This window comes from Onychostoma macrolepis, chromosome 01, assembly GCF_012432095.1.
Source record: "Onychostoma macrolepis isolate SWU-2019 chromosome 01, ASM1243209v1, whole genome shotgun sequence".
NCBI classification, from domain to species: Eukaryota; Metazoa; Chordata; class Actinopteri; order Cypriniformes; family Cyprinidae; genus Onychostoma; species Onychostoma macrolepis.
The window spans coordinates 20,371,205-20,389,735 of NC_081155.1; the positions used below are offsets into that span (position 1 = coordinate 20,371,205).

General features: G+C 38.6%; 3 protein-coding genes across 3 annotated transcripts; all 3 read right to left on the minus strand.

Annotated features, from left to right (window-relative positions):
- Positions 1-3,295: 3,295 nt before the first annotated feature.
- Positions 3,296-8,463, minus strand: LOC131543795 (uncharacterized). Its single transcript, XM_058781583.1, has 6 exons — positions 8,445-8,463; positions 8,185-8,232; positions 7,797-8,099; positions 7,595-7,719; positions 3,408-3,584; positions 3,296-3,328 (listed from the first exon to the last, which is right to left on the minus strand). The coding sequence occupies exons 1-6, from the start codon at positions 8,461-8,463 to the stop codon at positions 3,296-3,298; spliced, it is 705 nt and encodes a 234-aa protein (XP_058637566.1).
- Positions 8,464-11,801: 3,338 nt separating this feature from the next.
- Positions 11,802-13,092, minus strand: LOC131544683 (serine/threonine-protein kinase pim-1-like). Its single transcript, XM_058783072.1, has 4 exons — positions 12,892-13,092; positions 12,592-12,770; positions 12,399-12,449; positions 11,802-12,263 (listed from the first exon to the last, which is right to left on the minus strand). The coding sequence occupies exons 2-4, from the start codon at positions 12,652-12,654 to the stop codon at positions 11,856-11,858; spliced, it is 522 nt and encodes a 173-aa protein (XP_058639055.1). The 5' UTR covers positions 12,655-12,770; positions 12,892-13,092; the 3' UTR covers positions 11,802-11,855.
- A 529-nt stretch (positions 13,093-13,621) lies between these two features.
- On the minus strand, positions 13,622-14,356 carry LOC131541388 (serine/threonine-protein kinase pim-1-like). The gene is made up of 2 exons (XM_058777137.1): positions 13,996-14,356; positions 13,622-13,804 (listed from the first exon to the last, which is right to left on the minus strand). The coding sequence occupies exons 1-2, from the start codon at positions 14,174-14,176 to the stop codon at positions 13,674-13,676; spliced, it is 312 nt and encodes a 103-aa protein (XP_058633120.1). The 5' UTR covers positions 14,177-14,356; the 3' UTR covers positions 13,622-13,673.
- Between the last annotated feature and the right edge of the window lie 4,175 nt (positions 14,357-18,531).

Below are 18,531 nucleotides of genomic sequence, written 5' to 3' on the forward strand. Positions count from 1 at the left end.
TGAGCGAATGACCAACCCAATGCTTCCATTCGGAGACTAGCGTCCGGCCATACTCCCCTTTCCACCTTGAGAGACTCGTAAAACATGATAAGGTGAGGATGAAGGCCCGCGCTACATCTGTTCGGAGTTTAACAACCCATAATTACTCCTTTGGAGAAGCTCCAGGACCAGAGCGTTCGCGATACTGCGACCCCGCTAACATAAAATACCTTTCCGATAAACAAAATTTGACTGACTTACGACTTCGTCTCAGCAAAGAAGATCACCAGAGACACCCAACGTGATACTCCTCATGACCTCACGACCTCAGCTCTGGTTTCCCGCCTTCTAAAGGAATGTGCCTTTTCCTTCTTTCCAAAAGGGAAAGAACACCCAACATTGTATGGACAAAGGATCTTCCAGAACGGACTTCTGCTATTAAAAAGCAATATACTCAAGAGACGATATTTGTATATGAATGTGGTATTGTGTTTCATATATCTGACTGTAGTTATCAGAACTTAGGATATTTTAATCTGTGACTTAAACCATTTAGTAGGTAAAATTATAGGTATTCAATATATAACTATCTCATGTTTGGTATTAAATTTCACGTTATGCTGATTCCAGTACATTGAAATAGATGAATGTTGACTTTTAGCATCACAAGGTATGATTATAACACTTTGTAGAAATCTGCTAGGCTATTGTGACTCAGGTGACATATTTATGAGCAGATAATGTATGCACAAAATATTAGTCATGTTGGGCGGGGCTCCGCCCTACAGAGACAATGTGATTGGGTCAGACAGTGACTAGGATGGACTTAATTCTGTCCGATAAAAACAGACACCCCAACTTTGAACCGGAGCTCAGAACAAAGAACGGGGTGAAACAACTGGTGCAACTGCAAGAAACGAGGCTGAAAGTCTGGGCGTTGCCCCTCGATCGTGCTGTGAAACATCTGGCTGATCATCAAAAGACTTCGACACCCTGGCCACGTCTGACCAAAGAAAACTTGCAAAGCTGCTGCGTAAGAATTTCAAACTCGCTATTCGCGCGCTGCCAGAGAGTCATCCAATCCAAAGGAGGAATCCCGAGTGACGTCACGCGACAACAAAAAGTCAGCAGGAAAGGTCCTGGGTTTCCCTTCATCAACCCCTAAGTACAGCCTTCAACTCCCACGCACAATAAGTAAACAAACAAATCTCTTATTTGCTGAAACTGGTTGAGTTGAATGAATCGTTAAAAGATAACAATAACTGAGTCTTCCGTTTGTGACGTCCCCATAAGGTCGTCCTTAATTCTCAAGAAAAGAGAATAGTTACCTTCCTTCAAACTGCTTTGATCTTGCCATAATATGTGTATGTGTGTGTGTATGTGTTTTGGTTATTTGTATTGTGCCTTAGAATAGTAAATAAACGCTCGATTCAATTTTAATGAATAGTCTGGTGCCTTGATTTTCAAATCGTTAAATTATTTGCCATAGATCGTGTTACCTGTTGCTCAGGCAAATTTCCCAATCAATTCTGTATTCTTATCAACAATAAGAAGCATTGCTGATTTATACTATATTAATACTGCGACGAGTTGTTAATAGGGTATAAATTATACAATATTGATTAATATCAATTAATCAGATCAAAACCGAATTTCTACGATTTGGTTCTCTGATGCTAAAATTGATAAATAAAGGATAAAACCTTACAAATATTACAGCTAAATACCCCATAGAACGTGTGTGTCTGAAGAATTTCTCTATACCGGTAGGATCTCGCGTGTCTAATCAAGAAAATCTTTTTTTGGGGACTTTACCAAAATCTATAATTTTAGCAATGACAGAAAATACGGCTTTTTCAGGGGCGTACGATAAATACCCCTTTGCTTTTAAACATTTTAACCTGGAATTTCTGGCTTCATATCGAGACGGAATACAGATCCCGTCCAAACCCCTTCAGCCGGAATATGATAACGGATCTGCCGTGAGGGACTTTTATCAACTCGTATTATCTACCGGAAGACATCTTAAAAATCACCCTCTTGCAATAGATCGCCAGGATTTTCTCAACGGATACACCCTCTACGGATTTAATTTATCGCCCGATGAAGATTGTTCGAATCACGTATCATTAATTAGATCGGGAAACATTAGACTGGAAGCGCGATTCAGACAACCTCTCACGCAATCCGTAACCATTATCGTATATGCGATTTTCGATTCGATCGTTGAAATATCCAATCGAAGACAGGTGCTGGTCGATTATTACTGACTGAGGCGGCGAAATGAATACCGTCCAACTAACGGCCGTTATGGATAAAATTGCACACAACACATATTTTTAGGAGTGCTTCCATGCGTTACCTACCCAAAACCCGTTAAAGAATTTACCGGCTATGCTTATTTTAATACCGACCCTTCCACAGAACCGGGTCAACACTGGGTAGCCATCTACGTAAACAACGACGGCGTTAGTTGTTTTTTTGACAGCTTTGGCGGAAACCCTAAAGATCCGCGTTTTCCGAAGACTGTCCAGGATTTTTTTTAAAACAATTCTATTCGCGTGCAATACTCTAACAAACAGGTTCAAGACTTCGCATCAGATGCTTGCGGCCAACATTGTGTGTTTTTTCTGTATCACATGTCAAAAGGTTACGGTTATGAAAATATTGTTAAAATGTATTATGATGATCTAATTAAAAATGATGACATGGTAGTTCGATTTGTAAAGAGATTGAAACCTCGTCTCTGTGATACATTTAATTGTATTCACTGCGTGCAGATCTGTAAAGTTCTATAATTACATGTTTAATAAATAAAAGATGTAATCTCAAATGTGTGTACTTTATAAATAAAAGAAGTTGGGTAATCAGTCATATCTTTTTTTTTCTTTATTAATATAGCGTTGATATTTCAACACATTTTAATACAAATATTTCAAACATTTCAAACATGCTTACAAATATATTTACAAACAGTAACTTAAAAAGTTAACCACGCGCTAGAAATCAAGAGTCAGCGAATTAAACGCCTCTCCTACGGGGGTACTAAACCGTGACGTGGCCGCACGCTTTTTACCACGCAGTTGTTTCAACAGGGTCGTCATCTTTGGCGACATCTGCCGGCTGTGTCCGGGTGATTTCCCTTTAAGGGCTTCGACCGACCGTTTAACTTGCGGGTTGCTTATAGTTGAAAATGGTATATTTAAAACGGCAAAAGCATCTAGAAATTCGTTCCATCCGCGAGGTCTGTATTCATCGCGGACGGTATGAGGAGCTGTTATGCTTTTAACCAAATCCACCAAGTGCGAACTGGCAATTACACGTCCTTTAAACACAAACTCTCCAGAATCTGTCCATGAAGACAACTGCTTAGCATTAGACATTTTATTCAAAATGAATTTGACGTTTTTTAATTGCCTTTGCGGTACATTGTTTAAGATCTCGTTGACGATGTGATCCTCTTCATCGCCTTTATTAGACGGTGGGTCAGGTGCGTTAGCAGGTGTGCTAGCAGGTGCGTCGGTGTGAACGTTATCCTGTTTCGGGAGCGTCAGAGTTAAAGTACCGCTCTCCAAATCGCCCTGTTTTACTATAGTTAAAAACCTCTGCAAGACATTGGAATAAAGTTTAGCTTTCCCGTGCAAATCTAAATCAGATCTCTGTAATATATTTCTTATAGCAACATCCAAATCGTTCTCCACAACTTGTTGAATTGTCTCATGACGTTCGACTCTTAATTTATTCAGCTGATTCTGCGGAATTACATAATGCTTTTCAGCATATTCCATTCCTAATGTTGTCTGGATGTTATTAAACTAGTGATAAAAGGTATGGCGACACTTAACAGAGGAGCGAAATCCACCTCTTTGATTAATCAGGCGTTTTTCTCTCGATGGTGATCTTTTACTAGCAGCGTATTTGATTTCTTCTTTTTCTTTTTAATCTTCGGAACTGTGTACTGTTTAGAGGTATTGTACCGCGGAGGACGTTAAGAGCTATTTCGCATAAGGATAGAATCAGTTGATCCGATGCCGACTGTAAAATGACACGTCGCTGCTTGTGTAGCCTTATATAACAGTTTTAAAAGAGGTAGGTTTTACAAAGCCTATCGCTCATTTTCTTATTTTCATCAAAGTTTACCGCGTTCTTTTCTGTACGTACACCACCTGATGATCTGAAAACAGATCCGATCTGAGACGAAAACGCTCGGGCGTTTTAGCTTTAAAGTCGATCAGGAGAAATCCGAAAGGTTTATTGGTTGCATCCTGATAACATTCCATGAAATATGTAGTGTTCCCTGGAAAAATTTGTCGCCCTAAAACCATTATTTGCATAGAGTCTCTGGGGCTCTTGTACAAAATAATATAATGAGTATTCAGTGTAATAGTTCTACTGGTTTTACCTTGAAAAAACAGATTCTGAGTTATCAATATAATGGAAAATGATTTATGATGAACATATTTCGTGAAAGCGCGTGAGAGTTCATCGTTCGAATATGCTAATTCCATTAAATCATCACAAATCAAAATAGATTTCTTATTAGGAGGCAATAAATTTTCATCCGTTAAAGATTTTGGTATGCCTTCAATAAATTTAATATCAAACAATGACAAGAGTTCACCATACAATGGTTGCCAACAACTGTATAAAAAAACAATATTGTAAATTTTTACATTGATCAGCTTATCTGCGTTACACAACAGATTTTTCACAAAGACAGTCTTCCCGCTGCCGGAAGGTCCGGAGACCACAGCGGAGAACGGGAAATTAAAACGAAAGTCAAAACCTTCTTCAACATACGCATCTTCTGGTCTGGACATATTGTTAAAAACCGTAAGGTAAAGTGGAGCAGTCAGGCAGAAGAATCCGTTTGTCATAAACCACTTTGAATCTTTTCAAAAGTGATCTATTATGTAGTGTGAACTTCTTTTTATTCCGTACAATGGTCTCTGTACGGGTGAGCAGTTGGGACGTGTCACGTGATGCTACATAACCCTGTACCAGACAATACTTTCTAAGGTAACGATTTGCGCATTCGAAGAATGGAGCGTGATCCCTTTCGCTTTAAGGGTGACTTTATTTTTTGCAGTTTTAAAGCCGAACGATTTAGGGCCGGTTGATGCGAATTCCGTGATGTTATCGTCTATGTCGAGTTCGTTCGTCAGTTCGCCTAGGTACGAGCCTGTTTGAGGCATCCATTCGCCTTCTTTCGACGAAAAGATAAGACTGTCTGTATCTACGTAAAAAACGCGCGGGCCTAATCTGTCCATAAGCTCGTATAATTCCAACCGTCCATAAGCCGTGGTGAATGAGGCGATAAACACATTAACATTGCATGCGGGGGCGGGGTCGTCTTCAGCGTAGCACCACTGCACTAGGGCTACAGAGTCTGATACGAATGAGAAATGTTTAATTACATGGTAGTTTCCAAAAATGTGTCGGGCGAAATCTTCAGGATCTGTCAAAAGTTCGGTCTTAGGTAAATTACATCTAAGTCCGAATCTCCCCCAAAGGGCGTTCAATAAAAATTTATTTATAGATCTACGTGCCGGATTGAGAGTTATTTTGTCTATGTCAAGATGAACGCCCTCCTTCTCAAAATAATCTTCAACGTAAGACTGTTTTTCGGCATCTGTCACTACGTGCGGGGGGAAACCTGAAGCCTCTTGCTTGAATTTGAGAAACGTCTTAACATATTCGGTGAATAATGTAAAGCTTCAGTGCATTCGTTCTACCACCGAAAAGCGACGCCCTAGGATTCAGACGTTCAGGTGCCGCGTAATTACTCATAAAAGTCCTAACATCAGGATCGTTTTGTTTGGCATTCTCCCACTGACATTCCCAAATAGTAATTACTTTGAGGTTGTAAGTTTTACGCAAAACTTCCAGCTTATTATCAGACTGTCTTCTGAGCATACCGAAAGGTGTTTTTGACACGGGATTTAATTAGTTAGGATTAAAACGACAGCAATGTCCGTGCCAGAAACACCCCAGGAATTCCAAAGCCATTCTATCGCCGTTAAACTCATAATATCCATCCACGTGATAAGATCCGAATTTGACTTCTCCGTGATTTAATGCATGATGCACGTCAACGTTTTTGGTCGCTTTAATATATTCCAACCACTGGATGGACGGAGTAGAATAAGCTTTGTACTGATTAAGATAGGCGTTTTTATGCGTTAGGGCTATTGTGTCTTTGGATAAAAAAAGTGTTTTAAACACCTTCATAGCGCACCCCGCGAGCGTTACACATCCGAAGGGGTCCACGTTTGTACACGCTATAAACTCGTTTCTGTATTTCATACACCCCTCACGTAACAAAACAACGTCGTTCTTGCAATACATCGCCAGTTGTGTTTTGAAATTAAACACCTGTCCTGCTACACTCTCGTACCACCTATCAAATTTGACCTGATCAGGTTCGATCATTGTGTTGTATCCATAATCTTCTTTAGATGGATACGGTCCGACGTAATTAGCATTTTGCAAACGATTAAAATGATGGGGGAAGAATCCTTTTTCGTCGGTGTTTAGGTTTAAAGCGGAGGGCATTTTTGACAATTTCATAGGTAAGAAACTGTAACTGTCTATGTATCGCTGTTTAAATACATGATCGTACATATATACGAGTCTGCATCCTTGGAGTATAATTTTTGGTGCCAAACCCTGACTTGTGAAATACTCGAGCAATATATAAGAGTCAAAACCTGAAGCATTGTGCGCTATAAATGTACAGTCTGTAAATTTTGGACGTCTGAAATGTTTGACCATTTTGTCTACGCAATCAACCCCCTCGGCTGTAAACTCTTCACCGTCTTGCGAAATGGCGCACACGTAATTTGCAGTATGTCTTGAATCTTCGTGCATCGTCTCAAAATCGAAATAAATATATTTTTCGCTATGCACAGCAGGTTTTGCGGGTTGACTATAACAGCTGTGATGCCCTTCATCTATCAGTATGTCGTTGCAATGCGGACATTTGGACGGGGCACACTTGTGCAGTGATAGTTTATCACCCGTCCATTTCGCTCTATACTGTCTGCAACATCTCCCGCAAAATTTTACGAGATCGCAGCGTGACCTCACCCCTTCACTTTGCGGCTGTTTATGCATTTCATAACAGAAGTCAGATCTGCAATATCTAGCGCAGTCCTCACATTGCATCCATTAACGTTGGATTATTATCTGGCGTTAGAACCGCATTAATGTCTGTGGGGAGACTCTCACCTTGCAGCGACACGTTCATAAAACCGGATTCGCCTGCCAACAAACGTGAAAAATCTACGATCTCATTCAAAATATCTTGCAAAAAGATATTATATGCTGCATAATCATCTTAATCATCTTAATTTCTCCAAAACTCCGCTGCGTGTCGTAAGGCTTCGGTGTGTTGTTGTTGACAGGATATGACATTTCTTAAAATCGAAATAACGTCACCTTGCGCGTTAGCTGCAATCTCTTCGACTTGCCGGTAAGTTAACGGTTGTCCGGCCAGATCAAAAAGTCTTTCGAAGTAACGATTAACACGGTTCAACGCTTCGCGATCAAGCCTTCTATTTAAATCACGATCGCTAAACAGCTCCCGAGGTATTTCATGTAGTAATTCCGCAACCTCCTCCACCTCCTCCTCCTCTTCTTCTTCTTCCTCACTCTCCGTATCAGTGAAGGATACCTGATCCCATGCGTGGACCAGCGAATCAGACCAAGCTGTTAGCCCTCGTTGGTCATGATCTTGTTCTGTAAAAAGAATAACAATAACCACTTTATTAATTTATTAAATAAAAGTCGAACATAAAATCTGTTTTAATATGCACCGTTGTTCTCTGAAGTCCTTAAACGCCTGGTTGACGGCGAGTCGCTTGTTTCCTGTTCGGACAGCCTCACGCGTTTTACGGCCTGTCCGCAACCGTACATTCGCTGCGTGGAGGGGTCGATTACGTCTGTGTGCGCGTTTGCACGGACAGTAGGCGTGTGAAGTTGTTCATCCGAACATTCCGTGTGGGAGGGGGCGGTCGTTGTGACGTTGGCTGACTCGTGACGTAACTTGGCCCCCACAATCTCCCGCTGCACATCCTCTGCAGTTATTATTACAAGGTTGTCGTCATCATTGTGCACGCCTGTCAAATTTAGTAAATACTGTTTATGAGGGGTCGGTGGTTTTAACACGTTAAGAAAAACAAAACAAAACTAATGTCAACTTACCGTTAAGGCCATCGTCGTCCTCGCAAACAGTTAGTTGGGTTTCATCAACTGAATAAATGATAATCATCATTGTTATTAATAATAATATTATTAAACCGTACGATAGAAAAAGAGTAAAGACTTACATATCTCCTCAAGGATGTGTTCTAAATCTTCGTCAAACACAAGATTATCGAAAGTAGTTGGAAATAATAACGTCATGTTAAACAAATATTCACGTTAAAATATTTAAACATCTCCTATGAGCAAAACATACTCACCATCATAATTGTCAGCCATCGTTCCGACGTTTGTTGAGGTGTAACGGCGGCGTACGAGAAGTTAGAGTTTTACAGTTAATGAGGATGTTATAACTCGTGCTTTTTAACGCATCACTTTGGGGGGACGCCTCTTGAAAATACGTCGTAAATCCGATAACAGCCGGCATGGGGTGACCTAATACCACAAATCTTTAGTAAGGTACATGACACAACGTTAATTTGTGAAATAGTATGGTCAAATATTACGAAATTCGTGTTTAAACATAATGACTAGTATTCTATAAATATTGCGATTATTCGTACATGCATGCATAAAGGAGCGCTTTTATTATTTACATTTAAACGCCGGTTTCGCATCTGTTTACATAATTTACCTGACGGTATGATATAGATTTACGCTACATTATTTAAAACAGAAACTCTGGATACATTTTATATTTAGACTCCTACTTATCGCTCGCGGCCGCCATATATTTATTCGGATTCTGGCTTTCCTTATTCTCATCAAATCCATCCCGCGCAATTCATCAGACGCATGTTAGTTAGCCGGCTGCATCTTCATCACTTTACTTAACACAGTTGGAGGTGTTTCACCGATGGGATGAAACATCTTTTAGATTTTCTTTTTTTCTTTTACAACTTAATTGCTGCGATGTTAGCATATCCCTAGCATGTAGACGCATATTGTCCCTTATCTATGCGCGTTTGAACGCCGCGGGTGATTTTAACAGACGAAAAGTCAAAGTTCGGGATATCTGTTTATTGACCTCGCGCGACGTGAACCATCTGTTCAAACGGCCGTTTGAAGTAGGTCTTATGTATTTCTTACAACGGTAAAGTTCACGGGGGTTTCTATTTGCGTTATATGTATTACGTATAGACCTACATCATAATATGTTTCAAGCGCAACAATGATCAAAGATTGTATAAAGAAATAACAAATTATGTGAAATTAAGTAAATTAAACGTCATTTTCCTACGCCATAGACCGTCTTATTAAAACAATCATCTTTGGAGATCCTCTATTTATTTCAACTTTATCACCTTCTTTATCTACCTCATTACATCCTGAACATCGGTTTGAAGACGTATTCGAATAGATTATAATTCGTTATAAATACTAATTTCTCAACTTTACCTAACTTTTAACTTAACCAGCTATGTGTCATATAAAATCTTCAAAAGGGACATACATCCTTTGACCGGACAGTGAACTTTAAGTCTAAACTTTTGACAAAGTTCATACTAGCAGGCTCATGTCATAAAATGGTTAACGTGTATGTCGTTTGATCAATGAACAGCAACACCAGGGTTTACGATGCCAGATCCCCTCAAAAACTCGTTAGATTGCAAATGAGTTGCGTCTCCAGAAACACCTTTAAATGTTTTACAACGATCCTCTTGATCTGATACGGTCGCGTCGTTAATCATACGTCCAGACACACAGTGTCATTCTCATTTCGTAGCACCGCGTGAGACGAAATATTTACATTTCGCGCGATAATGTAAAACGTTTAGGCGTCTAATTACTTCTGAAAAATCCAAAAACATTTGCTTTCATTCCGGTTTCCGCTCACATGCGCGTGTATGCGTTTTAACTATAGCTCCAGAAGTTTTAAGATTGACAAAATCAAAGAGTAAATAAAGATATTATACTACTAAAATAAAATAACACAAGACAAATAACATTTTCCTGCGGCTTCAGAGGTGATTTTTATAAGAAAAAGTGTAACCTAATTTTAAAAGTGAAAAAGTTTGGGTAATGTAACACGTCAGAAGTCTTAAACTTGATCAAAAATAGAAGAGTAAATAAAGGAATTACTAAATTAAGTGCGAATAACTAAACTAAAGTAAATAAAATAAAATAAGCAACATTTCCCTGCGGGTTAGGTAGGCCTATACTGTTTGTTTAAAAGGAAAAGCCTTATTTTAAAATGAAAAGCTTTAGGATGAGTGCCGCATTGTTTCATTAATGAACAGCAACACCAGGGTTTACGATGCCAGATCCTCAAAAACTCGTTAGATTGCAAATGAGTTGCGTCTCCAGAAACACCTTTAAATGTTTTACAACGATCCTCTTGATCTGATACGGTCGCGTCGTTAATCATACGTCCAGACACACAGTGTCATTCTCATTTCGTAGCACCGCGTGAGACGAAATATTTACATTTCGCGCGATAATGTAAAACGTTTAGGCGTCTAATTACTTCTGAAAAATCCAAAAACATTTGCTTTCATTCCGGTTTCCGCTCACATGCGCGTGTATGCGTTTTAACTATAGCTCCAGAAGTTTTAAGATTGACAAAATCAAAGAGTAAATAAAGATATTATACTACTAAAATAAAATAACACAAGACAAATAACATTTTCCTGCGGCTTCAGAGGTGATTTTTATAAGAAAAAAGTGTAACCTAATTTTAAAAGTGAAAAAGTTTGGGTAATGTAACACGTCAGAAGTCTTAAACTTGATCAAAAATAGAAGAGTAAATAAAGGAATTACTAAATTAAGTGCGAATAACTAAACTAAAGTAAATAAAATAAAATAAGCAACATTTCCCTGCGGGTTAGGTAGGCCTATACTGTTTGTTTAAAAGGAAAAGCCTTATTTTAAAATGAAAAGCTTTAGGATGAGTGCCGCATTGTTTCATTAATTAAGAAATGCTAAAGATTTATTTAAAATAACGTTCATTCTAATGTTAAAACATTACTTTAATTCTTTGCATCGGTCTCTCCTTACGCTGTTAGGGGCAGGCAGTAGGCGTGGTCTGGACTCAGCGGCGTAAAGCCATTCTGAGTTTTGACGCGCTAGTGTGCGGTTATCTGACGGATGGGCTGCTCTTTTTCTTTTGTTTAATTTTTGTAACAAGATTTTGACTTTTTACTTAACGTTCGCTTCAGATGCTTTTTTTGTTGTTTTAGAATACGGGTAAGATAAGTCAGATCTATTTGCTGTAACTTGTGAGAAAGCTATACCTTTTAATCTGTAATGATAGAACGTTGTAAAGTACCTTAACGTTCGCTTCTGATGCTTTTTTTGTTTTAGAAGACGGGTAAGATGAGTCAACATTATTTAACTTTGTAATGTTATGCTATTGTTTTAACTAAGGTGTCCGATGCTTTGTTTGTTTTAAATAAACAAACACGTACACTTCTACTTCTTTTTATTTAACTTAAAACGTTTTTAAACTAGTTAGAGTTCGTTACAACAACACTAGCAAGTCGTTGCTCATTTTACGTGTATGTTTTTGTTGATATGTGTGCGTGAAAACTCCAATAAAACTTCCCTTTGTCCCGTTTAACACAGTTTCACAATTTAAAGTTTAAACACATAATAGTCTTCAATGGCCCACACACAAAAACACGGTTCCCAAAACATTCATAAATACCTTAGGATCACTGGACAGTAAAAACTTATAGTTTTATCTTTATGAGAGGGCAATAAATCAAACTTTTTGACATGAGGCACACTGGGATCTCTCTCCCGAAGTCAATCAGTTTGACCTCGAGTGTTTCTGGCTTGATCAGCAGGTTGTTCAGCTTGATGTCTCGGTGAAACACTCCACACCAAATGCACATGTGAGCCGCGTGCGTTGCCTGCCACGTGACAAGCCGTGCTATGTCCTCATTGATTGTACCTCCACAGCGCAGGACAAAAACAAATAGATCGCAGAGTGAGGGGCGTTCCAGAATCATGACGTACTGATCAGGCTGGTCCTGCAGCTGCCAGTCTAACAGTTGAATGATTTGAGGAACTTTGGGGTCCTTACTGACTAAGATTAATAGGCCGACCTCTAATGGAAGGGGTTCAGAATGTCCAGGCTAGAAGAAAGATCATTTTTATGATTGTTAGATGAAGATACTTTCTTAAATAAGGATTTAGTCCAGTCTTGGACAAATGTTTACATGTTTTCCATTTAAAACTATGAATAAACATAGAAAGTGCAATCTACTTACATTGTTGATGTATTCCATGTTCCTTGGCTTTCTGGCAAATTTAACTGCCACCTGATGAACAAAATGAAAAATTAGTCACAATTAAATTTGAAATATTTCACTAACTAGTGGGCATAATACACCAAAGAGGACTTGAAATAGACAGAGTGAGAAAAAAAAAAAATTCTAGCTAAATATCATAAAATAACAATACCTCAAGGCCATCCTCCAGGCGTTTCCCTTCATAGACGCTGCCAAATCCTCCTTGACCAAGCATTCTGCCGTTTTCATTCCGGCTCAAAATGCTCTCCTGATTTTCAGGAGGAGGGACTTTAAGTCCACTAGAAAGAGGCTCCTGAAGACCATGGTCAACGTTCTGTTGAACTTTGTGATCTAAAGCAGGAAACATTAACCAAAAACATGGTTCAACCAAATAATAATTAAATATTACAAAATTTTACATTTTTTTTTATTAGGGTTAGATTTATTTGCAAAACAAGGATATTTTGTTTACCTTCAGTGCGATGCTCATGTAATGGCACAGCAGCCTGGTCCTGCTGAGCCTGACCTTGACCTGTGCTGCCCCTCTGGTCAAAAACAAGTAGAGAGGACACCTTGTCAGCATTATCCGTCCTCCTCTTCTTTCTCTCAGGCCTCTCATTTTCCTCATCAAAACTAACAGGCTGATGGTACTCCGCCACTCTTTTACTGCATTTTGAGGGTACTTTCACAGGAGTCGTTCACCTGAACACTGTGAGAACTTCGTTTTCTCTTCTGGCTGGTAGTAACAGTTGTCCTCTCAGTTTCATCTGCATTGAAAGATTTTAACACACGTCCTGGAATAAATTCTTAATCAAACTAATCAACAGGATTTTGATATAATGCATACTGGTTTGTATTTTTACTTATGGGAATTAATTACACATCACAACTACAATTACACATCTTTTCATGAACAGAAAAGTTCCCATAATTAATTCATTAAGACTTCATTACTGGATACCTATATTTAAGTTAAAGGTTTTTTGATGAACAGAGCAACCAGTTACACATTGTCCTACTATGTTCAGTCGATTTGTCATCAGCACTTCTCTCATATACTGTTGCAGCAGCCTGGTCCTGCACTTGCTGACCCTGACTACTCTTACTCTCCTTACTGTCATTTCCCTCACTAACACTGGTGGGCTGATGATGCACACACAAAAGAAAAAACAGCAATCGGGGTTTTTGTCCACACAGAAGAGTTTTGAATTCAGATATCATAAAAAATTCATAAAAAATAAGGAGTAAACATCTTTAAAGTGTGAGTATATCTTCAAAATCATTAGTAAATGATTTTAGGCTCTGTACATTAAACCATCTGTGGAAAAGGATTTTTCTCCGACTTGGGTCCTGCTGCAGGAGGGATCGAATCAGATGACAGCATTCTGTGCAGAACAATGGGAGAGAGATGGGAGAGTCAGGTTATAACCTTCAACTGTGTAATAAGCTGAAAGACTTGACTGTCAGAGCTTGAAATACTACCGCATATTTATACATGCAAAAAAAAAAACTTATTAAAAACAGTGGGAAAGAGTTATTAGAATCCTAAACTACAGGTTTAATGCATATTACATACCATAGAAGATGTCATAGCCAGATTCACGCAGCAGATCCCCGCATCCAAAGTCAATCAGTTTGACTTGAAGGGATTCTGGATTGATCAGCAGGTTGTCCAGCTTGATGTCGCGGTGAAACACCCCATGGAGAAAGCACATGTGAGCAGTGCGTGTTGCCTGCACCCTGATGAACCAACCCATTCTCACACCCAACTCGTCACATACTGAAGCTTGGTCAGGACCACTTGGCGTCGCTTTTTGACGCTCAAGGTACCCCTTAGCGTCATTTTTTGACTTGCAGGGTCCTCCGTTGCTTTAAAGTGCATATTGCAGGTTAAAATTTAACTTTAAAATTTTCACTTTGTTCATTATAATCAGAGGATTCGCGTCATTTATATATATGTATGTTAATTAACAGTTGCAATGTTGTGTTTTTAGTTGGGTATTAACAGTGCTATGAAATAACATTTGTTATGATTTAGTGCTGTATAAATAAAACTGAATTGAATTAACCATAAATGCAGATCTGCTTGATATATATCTAATGTAAACTTCATAAACAAGTTTTTATACAATAAGACAATTTGTGATTATTTTTTATTGATGGTCAACAAAATGGGGCCATTCAAAACCTTTATAAAGTCCTCCTTCCTCTGTAAACTGTCTTCTAATGTCTGACTCAACACATGCAGGTAAGGGCTGCTCAGAGCACCACAGGCCCAGCGGACAACTTGTCTGTATGCTGTCAATATTGACTGTCTTATACCAATGGCATCAAAAAGTGTGACTTACAGGTAGTTGTGACCTACTTAAATATAGGCAACTTGTAATTGAAGACACAATTATTCAGATAGTTTTAAAATGGTTTTCAAATCTTTAATATACTATGCATGTATACATACAAGTATTTAGCTCAGAGTAATAAATGATCTCTGCCCTAAACACACTAATGTCTGCTGGCCTGGAGAGGTCCATGCTCCTGTCTGAAGTGCATATGGGTTCAGACAGCAAGCCTCAAAGCCTGGGTGCAGAGTTGGACACTACACATCAAGTGTGGGGGTCACATTCTCCACTAAAGCCCAGTATGTATCTAACTCCCTGCAGCACTGACTTTCCTCAGCTGTGACCATGGCCTTGCATTTACCGCACAAACACTTAATGAAACAAAAACGTGTTTATCTCTCTCTCCTGCAGTGATGAGACACCGCTATATCACTTAACGTTAGTGTCGGATATTAACGAGCGTGACACGCCTGATCAACGCTTATTAGTTTATGTTGCTGGTAAGTATCAATACTCATAGATGACCAATACTAGTTTTGCTATTGTCTGATTACATATCGTTAGCTAACACTGGTCTCACCAAGACGCCTGCTGTTCTAATCACACATCAACTCAATCTGTCTCCTCTGACCGTTGTTCTGTCTAATCCTGACCTTTCCCTGCTGTCTTGGCTGCAAAACAGGCTCATAATTTTATCTGTGGTCCGTCACACAAGTGTAAATAAACATTTAAAATTTCCTCAGCGTCCGAACTGTCATTGCGATCCACTGTTTCCTGTGGTTAACATGGACCGCTCTCCCTCTCGTTACGTCACTTCCGGTTTTGGCGGTTTTCAGATGCGGAAGTAAAATTCTCTCACAAAAACGACTCTAGAAGCCTTAATAGTGTATTTTAAAGTATATTTTAAAGAAAATCTAGTTCCTACATTATTTTTCTATACATCGACTCACAGGAGTCTCTAACCTGGAATATGCCCCCTTTAATGGCCACTGAAAGCAGCCTGGTCCTCCACTTGCTGATCCTGACTTGAGCTCCCTCTTCAGACAAAGAAATGAGGAGAGGGCAGCTTCTCAAAACTCTCCTTCCTCATCCACTTTCTCTCCGGCATCTCATTTCCCTCACCAACACTAACGGGCTGATTAGTGCTGGATGTTGGGGGTGTACTTTGATGGGAGTTGTCAGGCTACACCTGAACGCTGCGAGAACTCAGTTTTCTCTTCTGTCCCATGATAATTGCTATCCACTTGGAAAAGTCGATATTATGAACTGCAGAACGAGCAGTGGATAACTATCCAGTGAATTTACTGTGGAATATTCAAACTAGGCATGGGGAGTCGACTCCAAAAGAGACTTCCTGATTCTCACATCTTTATAGTGTCTGGCAATTGATTGCAGTATATCAGCAAAGAGTGAACAAAATTAAGTGAGGACCCGTTTGCAGTGCAGTCCGTGAGCGGTGCAGAATCAGCAGCACGGGCTCATTGTGCATTCACAGAAGACGCGTTTGATTGCGCTGTGATTCGCGGCGGTTTGAAACGGGCCGTGCACGAGTGCGTCGGATATCTGGAGTTGTCGCAGAAACGACTTTCCCCCATACTTTTATCCTACGTGAAGGTTACTTTAGAAATAAATAACAGTCATAGTAAATTTAGTTTGTAATTATACATGCTTCTATGACAGCTTTGTAGTTTAATCGATGTTGTTATGCGATGTTATGTTTAATGCAATACAATTTGGTTTTCCATGGTTAACCTAGGCTATTTATTTGTGTTCAATCATTAACCTCAAATCATTAAAAACTCACATAATAAACAAATATTCGAAAAATGGCGGAATGTCTTCAAGTGTAAAGTACCTCAGGGAAAAGCATTGTTGATGTTCATTGTGGTTAACTTGTACTTGTTTAACATCATCCAAGTAAACGGCTGACTTGTTGAGGGTTTAACAAACAGATGAAACGATTGTGTGAATTAGGTGTAAAAAGATCTCTAATCATTACCGATCAGATGGAGTTAAGTTAACCTCAATGTAGTACATCAGCTTGTTAACGCTGCTTTCTTTAAATAGACGGTTTGTTAAGCGGTAAGAATTTAAATCATTAACGATGTTTGCGCAGTGAAGTGGGCTCTTTAAATTTTCGCGCTGTTGTGAAGACGCATGACACGTGACAACATCAACATGGCGGATGTAGTACGTCCGAATTCCATTCATACTACCCTCATTCATATATAGTATGCGAAAAACAGTATGCGAGGCGAGTAGAACGTACTTTTTTAACGGTCGAGTAGTACGTTCGAATTCAAATGTAGTACCTACACAAGTAGTATGCGATTTCGGACGCAGCCACTGTCAACGTTCTATTCATTATTACGTCATCACATAAGCGCAGCTCTTGGTTGTCTGAGGAAAGACTACTGTTCTTGATTTTTGAGCATTAAAAAAAGAAAAGAAAAAAAGACTGAGGAAAGGCTAAAAAACTTGCTATATATTGTTCCTCAAAAGATTAAAAATTGAAATTTAGTCATTAAAAAAGCTGTACGTGGAATACAATACAAAATAAACAAACAAACAAATAAATCAATCAAAATACGCATGCTACAATGTCACATGATCTCATTGCCTTGCATGTTTATTCAGCAAATGGCAAAAAGTTATCAGTGCAAAAATAAACAGCTGTTTATTGCATTGTTAATCCAAAAATTAAAATAAATAAATATTTTTATTTAAAAAGGTAATCACATAATTAATTACATCGTTTCCAGTTCATTCTTCCATTTAGAAAAGTAAGATCAAATGGAGGTCTTTAAATTCTTGAATTTAACACTCATCTCAGTGTGCTATAGGCTATACTGCACATTTTGACAAACATAGTCAAATATAGGTCAGTTTCCTTTATTAATTCAAGCCAGTCAATGAAGAATACATTCTGCATGCACAGCACACATTACATTTTGCAAAAACAAGCACTTTTTTCTGAATTTTGCCACTTAAAGGTGACAAATTAAGAGTGAACTAAAATATGCACTCAGTTTTCCTATCTCTGCTTTGCTGATGACTAGATTACAATATAACCTCTCCTGCACCTGCTCTAAAGCCTGAAATCCCATCTATAAAGCCCATTTCCCTCTCCAAGTCATTCATTTTATTTACCTGCAAATAAAATGTAATACAGTGCTTTTTAAATGCTTCATGAAATTGTCAATTTGAAGTGTTTTTACATTTTTGCATTATTATCTGTGACAGTACTAGTGTTTGTTTGCTCAAAAAGCACGTTTTCGCAATTGCTTTGCAAAATAAACGAAATAAAAATTGTCACAAATCACAATATGTCTGTGTCAAGTAGCTGTGATCTTCCCCCTCGGTGCTGGATGGGAATGTTGTGATAGCTGACACCTGTGGAAAAGAAAAAGTTAAGTTTTAAAATTACAGGTTGCCAACTTGCCATTAAAACTGAATTAATCCTCCCCATTGCATTTAGGTCCCAGAGGAGGAAAAAAAAATCAGCATAGGAAAAAAAAATTAAATAACATGTTTTTTTGTTTGTTTGTTTGTTTTTTTCATTTCAGGGTGAAATGCAGATTTTTTTAGGCTACATCAGTGAGTTAGAGTTGTGTCAAATTGTATTATTATTAGAGTTGTATTATTACTTTTGTAAAATTTATTTAACCTATTTCCTGTAGCTCTCACACTCTTTTAGAACTGAATTTTATTGACACATAAATATGCAAACACAAACACACTATAAATAGACAACAGATGTAAATGACACATCA